At 34.3% G+C, this 18,638-nt stretch overlaps 1 protein-coding gene across 2 annotated transcripts in view; it reads left to right on the top strand.

Annotated features, from left to right (window-relative positions):
* The window catches only part of LOC147067865 (uncharacterized), a 114,832-nt gene extending 96,530 nt beyond the window's left edge, over positions 1-18,302 (top strand). The window contains exons 3-6 of one of the 2 annotated variants that reach the window (XM_085952566.1): positions 12,792-13,008; positions 13,402-13,634; positions 14,523-14,744; positions 17,145-18,302. In XM_085952566.1, coding sequence (XP_085808692.1) covers positions 12,792-13,008; positions 13,402-13,634; positions 14,523-14,744; positions 17,145-17,641 — 1,169 coding nt within the window. In that variant the 3' untranslated portion in view covers positions 17,642-18,302. The remainder of the gene's footprint in view (positions 1-12,791; positions 13,009-13,401; positions 13,635-14,522; positions 14,745-17,144) is intronic. The other variant, XM_085952567.1, reaches the window with a different exon arrangement.
* Positions 18,303-18,638: the final 336 nt, after the last annotated feature.

Below are 18,638 nucleotides of genomic sequence, written 5' to 3'. Positions count from 1 at the left end.
TGAGGCCACCGTCGCACCGCCACGACGTCGACCACGAGTGAGAGCGAGGCTACACGAGCCTTGCCGGTGCGTCCTCACTCCCTCACTCAAACTGCACCGAGCGAGATTTACGGACCTTCAATCTTTTGCGGATCATGCAATTTGCTAGATGTCGAACAAAAAACCATCGGGCCAGATGATGATGATACACACGTTGAGACATGTTGGAATGAGTGTAAAACCATCGAGCAAGAACTTGCGTGTGTACTTACTATATGGCCCTGTGAAACTCTCCGATTAAGACCGAGTGTAGTGTGGGGCAGGTTGGTTTGCAAGGGGTCTACGTTTGTGTTGAGTTGACATTTATATTTATTAATCTGTCCTGTGGTCATCAACTACCCCAATCGGTCATGCTTTCCTCGGCCGACAATATACGATCATAACGGATTCGAAGCGTGAAAACTTTTATGAAACGACTACCTTCTTTTAACAGCGGGTCTTTCCCCATCCACCTGACCCGCATGCGAGCGCTATACGAAACGGAATGGGGCCTATAAATAATATCCATCGGAGGCTCCCGACTTCCAAGAAGCGGCACCGAGATATTTCTCCCAGGGTAAACGAATAATAATAATAATAATATGTATATTATTGCCCGGATACCGTAATTAGTCGCTGGCTACCGTATTTTTTACATCCCAAATGGTTCGTTTCGCCCGCGGACATGTTGCGTTGACCAGTTTGCTAGCCGGGCTGAGCGGCAACACGCGAGCGGCTCGCTCATCGCAAGGCGCCCTGCGGCACTCCACCTCGGCTCCCGAAAACGCCGAACCACTCTGTATTCTCCTTTTCTCGTTATTTATTATCCTCTTAGAGTACACTGTATTGTGCCCCATATAAAATTATCATGTGCCCTCTAATAATTACATGCATTTGCTTTTGAGTAAGTACCCACATTCACGTAGCCACATAGTATTACGACTCCTGGAGCTTTTAACCGAGTATTCGGTTTGTTGCTTCTGACATCTTCGTCGATTTATTGTTAGAGAATACAGCATAACAGTATTAGGTAGAACTGTGGTGTAGCACCTTACTACCTACTCTAAAACCTTTATATAAATAGCATGCATATTATGGTGCTAAACGTAAACAATAGTTCAAACAATTTTCATCTGCTATCTGTTCATTGGAGCATGGTAGTCAGCGGTGATTTTCTTTGACGCTAACAATTCGTCAGAAAATCTAAAAAGTATTCAGAAAGAAGAAAACAAATAGCGTTTTTCTAATGCTTTTGAAAATAATATCGATTGATTTCTCAAAACAAATTCAACTACAATTCAACAATGTTAATTAAAATCTGTGACATCCAATAGGAGTAGGCAGGTCATACGTTGCTAAAAGACAACAATTAGACAGAAATTACGAACATTATAAATACCTTTGATAATAGGTTGTATGGACATACAATTGTTTCGCCTCAGCATTGTTAACGTAGTGCCCTGCATTATTAATACAAGTTATAAATATTTTAATATTTTTGTTTGAAAGATTTTGTTTAAAAGTACATTTAAATTGAGTACTGAGTAATAATTAAAGTACATTTAAACATTATTTAGTTGAGGCATGGTCTAAAAAGATCGTGGCTAGGCGATGCGCGGATTGCGGGTCGCGGGTGCAAATGACGCATGCCGAACGAAATATAATTTGTCATATAAATCCAACATGCGTCCATTTAATGTTCTGTTATTGTTCTATTAGTAACAATAATAATATATTCATTGACATGTTTTCTTATTCAAGTAAATGGGTAACGTTTTTAGTCATCTTTACACGATTTAAGAATTAATACCCCCGTCGCCATCACGAAACAAATTGACGTGTTCCCAGCTCGACGTTATCTCTCCGAATGCCAGCGAGTCCAAAATTTCGTCGCGCCTGTAGTTGAAAATTATTTGCCGTTTCACTGATGTACCGTCTTAATTGTATTTTACTTGCTTGCGTTCTATTCATGTTTTAATACAAATTCGCTGAAATAATAAATTTGTATACTGATGTATATTCTATAATACAGTGATGTGTAAAAAAGGATTATGTTTACGAAAGTAAATTCAATTTAACCACGTTTTAAAATGAAATGAAATTTTTAATCGAAGGGAGCCTCGAAATCAGTCACTACACGCGCCACTGACTGTAATTAGTATCTACTAGCCTAGCCCGTCTAGAAACTTCTTAAGTACCTACAGAATAAGAGATTATCCTTCTCGATGAAAAGCTTCGGGAGCTTATTTCTATACCAATGCATAAAGACACCCACGATATGTGGAATGTTAAATAAGATTTTAAAAACTCCAATCCAATCAATATACGTATATTGAAGTCATTGACAGATCTACTGGATTCGCAGAAAATAAAATGGTATATCGAAAAGTTCCATGATTATTAACACACGCACTCTTCATTTTTATTATCAATATTAAAACCTACACGTTTATCATATATATCGTGTAGCAGTTATAAAATATAACCGAGCTTTTATTTCAATCGTATTTTTTTTTATAGAACAAATGCCTTCTAAGTTTGCGATTCCTGAATTAAGTAATAAATCAACAAAAATACGAATGCTCAAATTAGTTGTTGTACCGCCTGGTATTATAATACTAAATATTTTTAAACAGTTTGAATGGGAATACACCAAAGTTCACATTCTTGGTCGAGAATAAACTTGTGACATATGAAATCGGTAAGAAAATATGATGGAAAACTACCTATTCAGTTTTTTAGGACTACAACAGTCTATGAGGACCAATGAAAGGAGTGTATTGAAACATTAGTGTAGTACTAGAAGTGAAACAATCAAAATCACATAAATATATCGTGACCTCATCGGGATCGAACCCGGAGCCCCCAGGTGAACCCCTTAGGCATAACGCCCACCAAGAAAGCGCTCGACGCGCTCACTACTGAGTAGGCCCCCTCCCACCCGCGCATTACCCTTCACCTATGTAATAAGCGGCTCAAGCAGCACAAAATAATTATTATTACAGCGCCTCTCATAACAAAGCAATAAAAATATTATATTATTTTGGGGCTTGTAATTAATATTCACGATGACATTATTCTACCAGCGAAATATCGGACACGCAATAAAATTAAACAATGAGTTCTCTGTTATTAAATAATGGCTTCACGCCCGTCGATCGACGACGCTTCGAGCAGCGTGATTTTGGTAGCCGTGTTTATGACTTCTTTGTATTTTCATTAAATCGTATCGCCGAGAAGCGAAAAACGGTGACTCATGCGGCAGGCGGGGCACAAGGCATCGTCAAGTCCAGTGTGCGCTGGCGTATTTGATTACGTTGTATTTTCGATGATTTACGCGCCACTTGTAGAAATTTTGCGCGAGCGCCGCACTCGCTGCGTCAATGGGCTTTATGCCTTACGCACTGACTACTTGGCCGCTTCAAGCTGACTCATTTATATGTTGTATGCCATCAAAAAACAGTAATAAGCCAGTCACAACCAGAGTCAAGATGATCCAATTGGTATCTGAACCATTGTGTGTAGTAAATAGTTACTTTTTAATTGCTCCAGCGGTAGGCAAGACTGTTGATGTAAATAGCATGTAGAAATAAAATTGGAGTACATATTAAGAATCAATGATGATGACAAACAAAGGTATGGTTGGATCAGGAAGAATCTTTTAACCGGCGAAGTTGCGGTGATGTTGAGGCTCCGCACGTTGTTTCAGGTTCAATCTTCTCTCGCGTAGAAACTTTTACTCCCTCTGCCTCCGCCGGAGAGCTTTACCTGTTCTTCCCCGCCACGCCCGCCGATCTCTTACTACAAGCTAAGGTGATTTTATGAATGGACCGTGCGGCCTTAATAATTATTGACAGCGGATGCATAGTGCAAGCTTTTCTCGGTATATTATTTAAAAAGCCTATCAGGTGACACGCGGAAGAAGCAATTTTATTACCCCTATACGTTGGAAACAATACATTCTGAATAATAAATTACACTTTAAGTTTGCATATCGGAATATAAAGTTCCTGCCTAATTACTCGTATTATTTTCATAAAAGTCAGCATACATTAACATAATTATAACAAAACTTACGTAGAACTATGTATAAAAATATTATAGGGGCTTGAAAGTAACCCCAGTACCTACCCACATTATTAAAATATTGTATTTTTAGTTTTTATACGAATATTTTGAGACAATGGCATGGTAACTTTATTCTATATATCTTTCATTTTTACAGAAAACGTTTTGTGTTTATTGTTAATTTTCGTATTATTTGAACAATTCATTTTCATAATTTACGGTTAATTAATTCATTGTTAGCTTATTTTTGTAGAGTTTTAAAAGTCCTCGTTGGTCTATTTTAAAGAAATTTCTACATCATTTCTTACTTTTTATCAATATATTTCATCATAATGTTAAATTAAAAAATGCATGTCTGCAGATTCAAAACAATTAAGAAATACTTTACTCAATCAATTAATGTCGAATTTTATCTTAAGTCACGCTAGTTCCAATTCATCAAAAAATATTACAATGAAAATTTTTAAACAATAGGCAGCGTAATAATTATATGGCATCGGTCTCAGAAGAATGTGATGATATCCGCATCCAAAAAACAATGAAAATTATAATCGACGATCGACTCTGTGGTCACAGATTCCCGGAAAACTATTTTGAAACTATGCCACAGTTGCAATATCCTTCAGGTTCATTAACATAATGTTGATATAAGATTTCTGCCTACTTACGGAAATACTTAAGAGTTTGAAGTAGGAATACAAGAACCATTATATTTAGATTTGCAATATTTATTTTATTATAATCTTGGTAAGTGTATTTAATCATGCGCTCGTAAAAGAGATAGGTATTGTTTTATAAAATCCTATATTTGTCTGATCTGCAGTAAAAAAGCTATGTTTTTTTCATAACGTATTTTATACAAAATTTAAGTACATACTTATTCTACTATATACTGATTGTATACCTACATAGGTATACAATCTTTCCAGCTTTTAACTATAAATTTACTTAATATGGTGTTCGAGCATTTAATATTTTCAACATTAAATTGAAAAATAAATTTTATTTAACACTACGTAATATCTAATTCATAATTAACTTCCATATATTACAATTCAAATTCATGTTCCATTAAATACATGTGTTCAGTTAACTGTACTAATTTTCTAAATAGTTAACTACAAAACAAATTTTATAAAAATATCAAATAATACATAATTTTCTATATTCCACTGAAATTTACAAAACATCTAAACATAACTATAATACACTCGTAGCATTGCAAATTATGTAATAAATCACACTGTATTTTGTAAAATATAGAATAACCTATCACGTATAAACGTATTTTCTTCAGCGTTGCCAAACGTTTTTTTGCCAGATCTAACATTTTTTTAATACGCATCTAGGCTTGCAAAATTTTCATCTGGCGTATGAAATTAAATCAAGCGTTTTTCGACACCGCAAATAGCTTATAACTTCTCACAAAAAAGCTAGAATATTATTTTAGATTTGCTTGAAATCAACATGCTGGTCTTTTGTTAAATCTTATAAATAAAACAAAATTTCATATACAAAACGATGACTATGCCTTTCTTGCCAGTATTAATTTTTAATTTTATGATTTATTTTATCAGTTATAAAACAAAAATTCTACTTCGTTATTTGTTCTTAGATATTAATTAATTATGACATTTTTTTAAATGCTAGTTTCGTGTCACTTTTTAAGAAAATGTACCATTTTTGTCTGTCATTTAACTTATTTTCTTACCCTGTCTGTCATATTTTTGTGATTAACAGATGGCGACACTGATTTTCTCCCATTATTTCCTGCTTCAATAATGTCATTACTTTGCAATTAACCGTGTCAAACCGTCCAAATATCAATGCACACGCAGCAATATTAATTGCTATAAAATCTACAGGTGATTCTGCGGTGTAACCAAACACCGAGACGCCCGCCGTGCCGCAGGATGATCCTCGACAGCCTGTTTTATTAGTCTCTTTTTCACGCTCATTTGTTCCTTCCTAATGTTTGGCTTTTGTTTAGTCGACCGAATGCTTTACCTGAGCCAAGACGTGCCCGCAGTACGCAACCTTAATCCGTTTAACTCACAAAACAGATTAATCTCACAACAGGGGGACCTGAGTCGATAAATCAGATAGATTGTTAAATTTTGCCGCGCGGAAAGCTCATCATCATATCGACGATCCAATTTGCGCTCTCGCCGAAGCTACAAATTAACAGTGTAATAACATCTACGAGTTTTTTTGTGTTGTGGTTTAAAGTGTGGTGGATTTATAACATAAATATGTGAACGAACTTTAGTTTCTTCATCAATCCCTTTTTAAGAATAATTGACGTGTCATGTTTAATCAATTGAAGTGTAAAACTTGGATTAAGTATCATTATCACTGGATATTTTGAACACAAGATTTTTACCATAAGAACATTTTCTCTTCTATACTATTATCTCTAATATGCATAATACGCCTAAGCATTCCATGAAAGTTAAAGTTTTTAAGTGCATTTAAACTAGTTGACGTTAGAATAGTATAACTATTGAGATTTAAATCCGCTCTGCAATACTTCGGGGGAAGTATGGATTTTACGCCATACATGGTGTTTCTGACAAGCCGGGCCTATCCATATCACTCGGACATTCTGAAGATGGAGCCGCCAAAATCTCCCAAGTTTAACATCACTCTGTGGCAACCATGGCTGGCCGAACTTTCAGGTAATTGGAGGAAATTAATCAGCATCTATTCTGAAGTATGATTCCTACGCGTATCAACCGATATACAAAGATTCACTACACTAGAAAACAACGACATATATGTATTTTACATCAGTTAATATATTGAGCTATATATTGTGATTAAACACCATTTACCTATGTACGAGTAGATGATGTTTTAGGATTAGTAAATTATTATTTTAACAATATTTTGATTGTATCCACATAAAGTCAAAATCCTATTATAAATTCGATTTGACCTTTCTCTATATATATAATATTGTTAACAGATATATTGTCATCACTCGTCAATAATTATACTATTAAAATATCGTTAAGAAAAAATACAAAATTGCTTTTGTGTTTCTACTCGTATAATTATATAATTACAATATCTACCTAATAACTATATACTGAGAGACTTTTCTTTTTTGTAATTAGACATTTTTTGCATTCTATAACGTTGAAAATACTATTTTTTAAATTTTCAATGATTATTTTTACTTTAAAATGTATACCTACATATTCATTTAATTGTAATTTCAAATTCGTTCATCTAATCGGCTTTTTATAACAACTATGTACCTACCTACTTATCATCATTTAAAATATTTAGATCGATGTCTTCCTTACAATTATTGAGTCCATTTCGATCAAAGTCAATTTTGCCACGTGCTCATCTGTCCTGTGCGAATATATTAAATTTGTTTTTGATTCTTCATGCAAAAAAATGTGTCGATTTTGTATTCCAGTTCAGAATTTGAATCTCATGTATGTGCCGTAAGCTGCGATTTTAATAATAATTGAATACCAAATTCTAGCTTTGACAAAGAGCAGCAATATGTAGGTATGTAGATGATTTCCTCCGTTCTCTAGCATACATTTCGATTCCTGTCACACACCTTCGAACAGATGCAACGTGTGAGAAACTTGTTGCTTCTTATTTTCTTTCCCCTCGCCTTTCTTGGAATATGGACATAAAACAATAAAAGGCGGAAAACACTTTTCATATACTACTCATCCGTGACGATTAAAGACTAGGTAGCTATTATATACAGATCTCACGTATTTTCTATCCGCAACATCATATTAGTATAGGTACCACTTAGGTACCTACCCCAAACATGATATCAATCATTTTGCAAACATCTAGTAACTAGAGTTTCCCAAAGTTTGTGTGAACCGCGGCACAATAATGTTAGTAGGTACGACAAACTATTTAGCTCCTATATAATATGCACGTATCGGTCATGTTCATTTTAAGTACTTATAAAAATCTTATATTTCTCATAGTTACGGTCATCATCAGCCAGTGACTATCGACGGTTGAATAAATTCCTCTTCAAGGTGATTACATTCCTCTTGGCCATGTGGATCGCATTGGAAATAACTATATTGTCAATATGTGCCTGTAGGTTTATATTTCATGCGTTTTGTCTTTTTCGTAGATAGGTTCTACCTACATACCACTGAATAACTAGAATTGGCATATTATATCAATTGTGTACGTTTATTCGTAGTAATGCGTTTGAAAGAAGCTTGTTATGTTAAGTAGGTATCTTTATTAACTTGCCAGTAACCTCTCGGTAGAGAAAATAATAACGTTATTCGTTAAATAGTAGGATATTACCAACGATTTAAACTGCGCGCCAAACCAGCGATGGGTATGGAAAACACTGACTTATTTCAAAATAATGTATAATATTATGTTTTCTAGAGAAATATATATTTTTTTAAATAAAACTATGTACTAATTATTTTATATTCACCAGTTCACCAATATATCAGCAATAACACGTATAAAGTGTAGGTACTATTATATCGATTTATTTCTATATATTATGTAGGTACAACAATCAGCAATAAAATATATATTATTTATTGTAATATATTATAATATAATGACTGTTCCACAAACAACAGTTTAGTTATTCGTGACAATTGGAGAAGATAAAGATGTTTTCCAATGTATGTAAATTCCTGTAGGTATACTTTCTGTTATCGGGTTTTCAACACTTTCCGTTTCGTCGAGATTGCATCAAAATTGCACCATCGTTCAAAACATAACTCTTTCAATGAAAACTGCCTTTAATGTAAACAACTTCAGAAATTCTCGATGAGATCAAAACACTTTGCTGCTTACCTTTCAAAAGCGAACCTAATTTGTATGTAAGGTGGATATTCGTATATTTTTACTAGTTTTTCGTGTGTTTTTGGAAACATCTCATTAAATGTTATACGCACGTGTCGTGGTTGGCTGATAGAATCGGTAGGTACATATACCTATGTATTTTTTCAAAAAATGCGTGATGAATAAAAAATGCAGTCGATTGTTATTTAGTAGATATAATGTTTTTACTTGTAATTTAATGTCGAGTGAGTTGATTTTTGCTTTCACTCTTTTTGATGATATATATAATTATATTATAAATTTTTGATGATATGATACATATCTCCATCGTACACTACGTAAGTGAAATAATATTTGTATCTTCTTATATTGAAAAAATGTAGTGTAGTTGAGTTGTATTATCAGTTACGCGCGCGAAACGAGCTTTATGCGATGGCGCGAAAATTGATGAATGACTTGAGAAAACATATTACCTGGCCCCGGGATGAGTTTCGGTGGGAGCTTTTTGGCCGGCGGGAAACTTTTAACGCAGGTCAATGCGCATCCATTCGAGCTTTTTTAATCTCACACACTTTCACACGAACCTCACATGCATACACATATACTTTTTAGGCATCAAATAATAATATATTATACCTATAGCATGCAGCAGTGTTTCTCAGATTTTATTTATGCAGCATGCAGTATTATCAGCATAATAACATTATGCCCGTGTAATAAACTAGCTACGTCAATTAAGTAGGAAACATTTTGCTAGTTTTTTTATATGTAGAGACTTAGTTGATTTCATTATTAACATATTTTTCGGGTTTGATCATAGTTGTGGATATCATTCTATATTTTTATAGGCAACGTAAATATTATTGAAATATTAATCAATGTTATCCAAAATCGTACACTGTGATACTACTATTTTGCTACCACAATACCACGAGTTTTTATTTACTTTGTAAAATTCTTTATTTTTATAGGGCATAAATAAATGTTATTAATTTAATTCTACATAATATAATGTTTAAATCTAACGATTTTACCACTGTATAGGCAAGTGCGCCCCATCGGGGACCCCGTCGCCTATGTGCGAAACGGAAAATCCCCCCCTCCCTTTCATCACAATTCAAAACATAAGTAGGTACATGGAAAAATTTTAAAACAAAAAATCTAATTCAATAAAATATGTGTCCCCAGATAAGATGTATATCCCTGCGATTAAAGTATTGTGATTGGTGTTGTGGTTTTATGAAGGTTTGATTCTAAACTAATAGGCACATGGGATTTTTTGGCCACCTTTAAATTCGGCCGTCATCATAGGTATGCACATTTCGCACTTATGGAAGGGACCTGTTTATAAGTACGACATTTTAATTCTATGTGATCATTTTGATCACCCACTATAGATATTCAACCCCCTTCCAATTGTTCATAAATGTTCATATATAAAACAATTGGTTTATACTATAGTTATAATAATTTGTTCTCAAATGACATAAAAACAGTGAATATCTCTTATGCCAAGTCAATATAAAAAAACACCCTTTCGGTGAATATTGAATACATACTGTTTGAAAATTGTATATAAACAAAATGACCTTTGATTTTAGTTTCCCAACGTGGATGAAAAACATTGAACATACCTATTCCTACAGAATACAATAATATATTGTGTTCTTGGTCTGGACTAGGTTTTACCATGTTACACACGTATTGTGAATACGTCAGTTGAGAAGCCATGCAACGTTACGCCTACACCTCCCCTTACCCCACTCTTTCCATCTCGTAATACCTACAATCTACCTACATCCTGTGTTTAATCATCCCCTCCCCTCCACCGTCTACCTGCCGCCGCTGAGTGGCCTTGTTCGACCTTCAGCCGTCTATCGCGGTCACTAATAAATTCAGGCTCTATTAAATCGAGAGTCGCGTTATGTCATAATAACAAAGCTTTTAAATTATTGTAATTATAGCGACGATAGGTATATCGTGTGATCGGTAATTGAATTACATTATCTGTGTAGTGTGTACTTACGTGAGTTACATGAACTGCTTTAGTCCGCTTATACCAAAAAAACACGTTACGTTATTTAGAATGTTTGAGTTTTTTTAAATCTAAATATTCAAACGTGTTTTTATCTCAGAGCACCCTATGAAAATGAATGTCAACAAATGTGTGGACTTGGACTTATCCCAAATGAATCTGCAATGGGAAATGTTGTGTATTTAATTCAATCATTAACCTTTGCAAACTTTCCAGGTACACTTTCATTTATTTAGAGTCCGCCTGTATACAACATGATTTTATTTAAACTATAAAAATTATTACTTATTTTATAAAAAAAACTCTAAATTCGATCCTGAGTTTGCATTCATTCACTGTTAGTAATACTCGTATTATAATATATTATATTAACCAGATGTATTTGCGTGCCGTTTGAAATCAACTAAGATCTAAAATCCTCATTACACATTTTCGATAAGACAACTTAATAGGATGGAAGCATGCTTGCATTATGCTAATTATAATAAAAACTCCTTCGATTTGTATTTAAATTACGTCAATTATTTATATAACAATATTGCAATAATTTATACTAGCGATCATTTATATTTTTTAAATTACTTGATTATTATATATTTTTTAGTTTATTCGTTTAGACTACAAAATAACTTATTATATAATTATTTTAACAACTTTTTTTGGGGCTTCTGACCGCCTGAATAATAATATCTTCAAAATTTCACCCAATACGCAAAGTGTTCAATCCTCAGAGTAATGATATATGGAGAGCGCCTATTTTTCGACAAAATGAAGCCATGTTTCTTGCGTATAACGCACAGCAAAACCTCGATTTCATTATTATCAACTTAACTATGAAACGTTATACCATCGTGTTGCTTCTTAGTACGGCTACCAAATTTAAACACAACATAGTTAACACATGTTCTATTAAAATAATTATTATAATAATAATAACTTTATATTTAACAGAAAAACAATAAATTTCAGCAACACGTGCTCGCAATTTTTAAATGAATGTAATCAGTCCAATCCATAATTACCGGCTACGTTTACAAAAAATATTTAATTTAGACGTAGAAATTCTATCTTACTCTAACGCAAAGAGCGGAGATATAAGCGTGCCGAATGCTTACTCACTCGCACTTATGGTTCGTTTTTGTTCAGGCATTGGTTCAATCACATATGTGTGCAAAACATGGATACTCCGTAGAAGAGTGGTCCAGAAAATTAAAATATGGTTATAGAATGGTGCATAACAGGTAAAGTAAAAAAACAAAATGATTGGATAAGGAACCCAAGGATATGCGATGTAATAGAATAATATTGCTTGCTAAAAAACATGGAAATGGATAGGACACAATATCTAGTCATCCAGTGGTACGGTACCCAATTTCAGATAGATCTTAATGCTGCTAATTTTGACGAGTAACTAGTTAAATTCTGTGTGACAGAGTAGCAGCGCTACACACATAAACGAGTGGAATCAAATTAACTCGGAAAGGCAATTATTACTGTTTAATCAGATTGATTATATTAACTTCATTGACCCTATTTTCAATGATTCCTATAAATTTACAACTCCTTTACATCTATAGGTATATATATATATATATTATACTATTATAGTGTATTTCTGTGAATGCAATATACCTAGGTACTGAAAATGCGGTCTCGACATTCCAAAAATATTTTAAATACTTTCCGAATGTCATCAGTTCTTCGGACTACAACTGACTCGTGTGATCATTGAAGTACATTCGGAAAATAAAAGCTGTAACCACATCTTCGAATTGACAAGACTACCTTCTAAAAAACATCAGTTGTAATATATAAATATACTTATATGTTCATTAATAAAAATATTTTTCTTTGTTTCCAGAAACCCCGAATGGCGGTTCTCCGTGTGGTTCGAACGGCGGAGGTTCTCCCGGCGCGATCGCCTCGTCCGGCGCCGGAACCGGTCCTAGTCCAGCGTCGTTGACGTCGTCGAGTGGTGCCGGTGGAATGGGTGATGTGGTGGCGCCGAAACAGCTTCCTTCTTCAAAATGGCGGCGGGAGAGAAGATGCACAACTCGCATTCCCGACTACAAGCACAGGTATATATTTTAAACAAAATTTATTCGATTTCAAAATATTTTTTTTTCAAAAAGAAACTATCCGTATCATATTCTATCGCTATCCGATAAATTATATCAAATACACACTTATCACTTAATACATATTTATCAAAAACATACTTATTTTTATAAAATTGGTAACTATGTTAATATCTTCATAAAATTGTCGAGCGCTCCGGATCATAAACTTCTCCATTTTGAGCGCTAATCGTACGTAGCATATGGACGAAAATTCTGATAAAAATACTCAAACGGTTGGCAACACCGGTTAGTATACCTAATTTTTCTCTCATTTTTTTAGAATCGTTATCTTTATTTTATCAGCTATAGCGTTATTATATGTAGTAAAATGATGGAATTATCATTTTCCAGAGAACCTGGCCTAGCAGGGGGCAACAAAGCACTCCGGTCGCAGTCTTTCAATGATAAAGCCTCATCGAGAATCCCATTTGAGCTGGCTGGCCGGCCCAGGAGTCGAGACGGAGGCCTTCATCACAGCGATGGCGATCTCATGCATTTGGACGAGACTGATGACTCACATGACTCAAATCCTGACATCAACTCCATTAGAAAGACAGTTGGAGTGCCCTTCTCCTCCCTCAAAGGTATAATCTTTCAATATTCATGCTGAACAATTGCATCATAATGATTCTATTGGTATTTTTTGTTATTTAACTGGAAACACGGAAATTTGATAATATTACAATCATTATGATCATCGTCACTACAGCCCAATGTGGAAAATAGCTGTCTCCACTGCCGTTTGTCGGCTTCAAGCTACTCTCCTTCAACACCATGACTTGCCAACGATTTCAAAATTCTATCTTTTACTGAGTAGGTACCTACGAAGGTAGCTACTCAAATTACTTAGGTAATAATCGATATCGTTCTGTATTTCCCAATTTCAAAAATTACACAATGTGATTTTTAAAATCCAATAAATGTGTGAAATAGTTTCCCAAACTTTATTGGGTCACCGCCCACTTTTTAAAGATATTTTTTGGATCGTCCCCTCTCTCTCTTAGTAAAATTCTTTCTCTAACTAATAATAATAAAATTATAAGTGTAATTTCTTAATTTCACCAATAATATTTAAGTATCTGTGTGTGTTATTTTTATATTTCAAAAAACTAGCTTGGAATTAAAACAACTTGGAACAGAAATTATACAACTTTTTATTAAAATGAAATAACACAGACAATAATATTACACGGCTACTTACATTACTCACTATTATTAATATTTAATCAAGTCAGGGGGAAAAAATATGAGCTTAGTATTGTGCTACCAATTTGACTGTAGGTATTGGGCTCTATATTTCTTAACAGCATCGCCAAATCCGCAATCAAATATTTATGATTAATTACAATTAGTCAATAGGTATAATTCTTGCGATGATGCATGACTACATCTGGAACCAGCAATGCCCACTTTAGAAAATTATTAAACTATCAATCTAAAAGATTACTAAACTATCGATTCTTTTTTTCTAGCAGTAAGCCGCCCTACCTTAAAACCTCCCAAGTACACGGAATCTCCACTGGATATGAGTGTAAAAGCGCGCAGTTCACCTCCTTCATATTCGCAAGCCATCAGTAATGGATCTATATACAGGCCGAGTGTCATCACGCAAGCTCCAACAAATGGATCACCAGCACTCTCCGTGTCTCCTCCACTCTCCAAGATTGACGGCGGAAAAGGAGAATATGTTCCAGGTATATATACTTCACTCATCGTTATGTTCTATCGAGTCAAAATATATATCTGTAATATAATTTTAATATAATTTCACAAAACATGCACCAAACCTCGTAGAAGAGATTGTTTAAAACTAAATAAGGAAAGTAGTTTTTATTGTTAATTTAAAGAATTATATCAATGATGCTTGAGATAGTCTAGCTCTATAGCAACCATTCTCATCCAAGATTCCACGTGACACTGGTGTCTCGCTAGAATTTATGCTAGTTTTAATTTATGCCAATTTGCCTTGTCTTGTATAATTGCAATAGCCTGCGGTTTGTCCTGGCCTCATCAATTCGTCGTTCTCGATCCAGTCCATCCACCTCAATCCTCGATTCCAATTGCTCTCGCATTCTGAGCTACGTCATCCAACCAACACGCAATTTGGGTTTCCCAATACTTATCCGATCGGCAATAGGGGGCATCAAAAACTTTCTTTGGTCGACAAGAACCATGCGTTGAACATGATAAGCCCATTTTAGTGAGAGAATATTGTTGGTAATCTAACCAACCAAAAAGTTTGGGAATCATAGGGATGATATTATGATCATGTTGTAGCAGACAATTTAAATTTTATTCAGCTGTACAAGTGATTCTATCAAGTTTAAATAAACCAATTAATTTTGAATTATGAGATGATCCCTCAGATCAGTATAAGTAGATTCTTCCTTATTATAATGGAAACCTATCATGTAAAATTATAGTCGTGTATCCAGATGACTGCTCTAGCCCTTGAACTATTGGACTCCCTATTATTCATATACAAAGTCTGCTGTATCCACCTTTGCGCAGATTATAATACTTCTGATTGCGTATATATTAGATATAATTCATATGAATCATAGGCAGGCCAATAAATAGCTCAGGGGCTAATAACAGTTTTCCAGACTGTGTACAGATGTGAAGTTCGAGTCGCACTTGACCTAACACTTTATTCTAGATTTTTTTCTAATATGTTTTCTGAGATACGAGGGTGGGTCAATAATTCCTTAGAAAAAAGCATTAAAACAGTTTTTATTTTTGTATTTTTTTTTTATTTCTCAACATAATCTCCTTGGAGCTCAATACACTTGGTTAGACGTTTCTCAATTTTTTTTAAACCGTCAGAAAAATAAGTTTTCGGAAGGTCCTCAAAATAAGCATTTGTCCGATCGATGACTTCTTCATTTGAAAAAAAACGTTGTCCACTTAGCCATTTTTTTAAGTTTGGGAAAAGGAAAAAGTCACTGGGGGCTAAATCTGGCGAATACGGTGGGTGGTCGACCAATTCGAACTTCAATTCTTCAATTTTAGCCATTGATCGTAAACATGTGTGAACACGGGCATTGTCCTGATGAAAGAGGATTTTTTTCCTGTTTAAATGAGGCCGTTTTTCTTCAATTTCGTTTTTTAGCTGGTCCAATAAAGATGCATAATAATCCCCTGTTATTGTTTTTCCTTTTTCCAAATAGTCAACGAAAATAATTCCACGTGCATCCCAAAATACAGTAGCCATAACCTTACCAGCTGATTTTACGGTTTTCGCCTTCTTTGGACATGGTTCGCCTTTCGCAATCCACTGCTTTGACTGTTCTTTCGTCTCGGGAGTATAGTGGTGTATCCATGTTTCATCTACAGTCACAAAGCGACGAAAAAATTCATCCGGATTGCGTTGCATGAGCGACAACAGGGCTTTAGAGGCCACCACCCTATTGCGTTTATTGTCGACTGTGAGCAAACGCGGCACCCATCTTGCAGAAACTTTTTTCATGCCCAATTTGTCATGTAAAATAGAAATGACGCTACCTTTTGAGATCCCTGTAACCTCAATTATCTCACTCAACTTTAATCTTCAGTCACTTAACACCATATCGTGGATTTTATTGATCATTTCTGGTGTAGTCACCTCTACAGGACGTCCTGAGCGTGGTTCATCCTTTGTTGATGTACGACCACGTTTAAATTCATTTAACAAGTTATAAATAGTTGCAAGTGAAGAAGCAGATATGCCGTGAACTAAATCCAACTCATTTTTTATTTCCTTTGCTGTTAACCCTTTTACATTAAAATGTTTAATAACAGCTCTAAACTCAATTTTCTCCATTTTTGTAAACAAGCAATTTTTTTTTTAAATGTACGAAAATAAAAAACAACAACCCGACCAATCTGATTGAAACTTCGCAGCATACTGAATCGGTAGTGCCGCTGCATGAAAACAAACCGCTTACAGTACTAGTCGCGCCACCTGTCGGCTTTTCTAAGGACTTATTGACCCACCCTCGTACCTACCTATTTCAAAATTATGTAACAATCGTTTACTCTTAAAAATATCTCTCCCATTTATCTAGTGTATTTATCGAATGGAAAATATAATATTTTCTGTTTTATTATTCCAGGGTCAATGTCGATGTGTGATCCGGTGATCGATGAACACTTCCGGCGCTCCCTCGGTGCTGATTACATGACGCTATTCAATAAAAACAAGGAAACAAACGGTTCTACAAATGGAAAAGCTAATAAAGTTTCAACAAAGGACCGTGGCAGCAGCCCTATCATGTTCGCCAGCGATCCCTGCTCCAAATTTTTAAATACAGGAACAAAGTCTCCAAAGGAAGCGCCGGAAGTTGAACCGGATAGTCCCGCAGCGGAGAAAGATTCTTGCGGGGAAATGGAAGTCGACGACGCTGCGATCTCAGTAGACGATCATTTCGCAAAAGCACTCGGCGATACTTGGAAGAAACTACAAGAAAATAATCCCAAGATCGATATTCTGAAGACAATCTCGGCGCCTGATAATTTATCAAAAAGCAACGGCTCGTCTCCGCCAACTAACGGTGTTTCATTATTTCAATCCTTGTCAAAAAACCTCCATGATGTTTGGCAATCCAAGTGAATTAACAACTAGAATATATTTTTGTATATAATTGCATTTCTATGCTAAGGTTTTTGATTGAACGATTTGAATGATTGGCCATTGTCGCCTCATTATTGAGATAATTAAAAAACTTCCAATAATATACCTGATTTTTTCTTATTTGTTCCACAATGTGAACTATCACAGCGGAATGGCGAGCTATAAATTATTTTAATATAATTCATGTACCTTGATTATGATTATCGTTTAGCTATATAAAAATATTAAATTAAATACTTCGTCATAAGGCAAATAACTATTAGTTAAGTATTTTCTTTACATTTTGGCATATTACATATAGATTTAATATTCTTCCTTGTAGTCTTAGATCGTTACAAATTTAGATGTAAATCATGTATATTATTCAGTAGTATTTAAGTCATTAGCCTAAAAAATAATATTAATATGTGGAGTGAATTTTGAACATGCATCGAGTGAATGAATGTGATTTACTGATTCTTTCTTTGTACTGGACAAAGTTATGTATGGGTGCAGACATTGAATAATTTAACTATTGTATTTATCCCAACCGGGATATTGGTTAACATTTTTTCACTGTTTATTTATGTGATAAGTGAAAGCTCAAAATGTATATATTCATAAAACAATGACTCGAAATAAATAATGAAAAATATTCATAATTCCTTGTTTCATTTTTATAATAATTATTTTCTTCTTCTTCCTGGTGCTTCATCCCTATGCGGATCTTGGTTTTCTCCGGCATCTGGTGATCATAACTAAAGTTACACAATATTATTATCATCACAATATACTGAAGCTTGAAAAAACATAAATATTATATGAAAAGGTTTTCAAGTTATAATATGTACATGTTTTTATTTTTTATTATATCTACCTACATATAAAATAATTAAATGGAATATTTTAATGAATTCACATTTTATAGTGCTTTTATAGACTTTCAATTTAAAAAGAAAACTTAATAATATTTTTTAATCTTTATTGATTAATTAAA

Source organism: Rhyacophila brunnea, unplaced genomic scaffold (genome assembly GCF_057557595.1).
Source record: "Rhyacophila brunnea isolate RB1 unplaced genomic scaffold, BYU_Rbru_1.0 scaffold_3, whole genome shotgun sequence".
Lineage (NCBI taxonomy): Eukaryota > Metazoa > Arthropoda > Insecta > Trichoptera > Rhyacophilidae > Rhyacophila > Rhyacophila brunnea.
The sequence above is the reverse complement of the archived record's forward strand: the minus strand, read 5'-3'. Positions and strand labels throughout refer to the sequence as shown.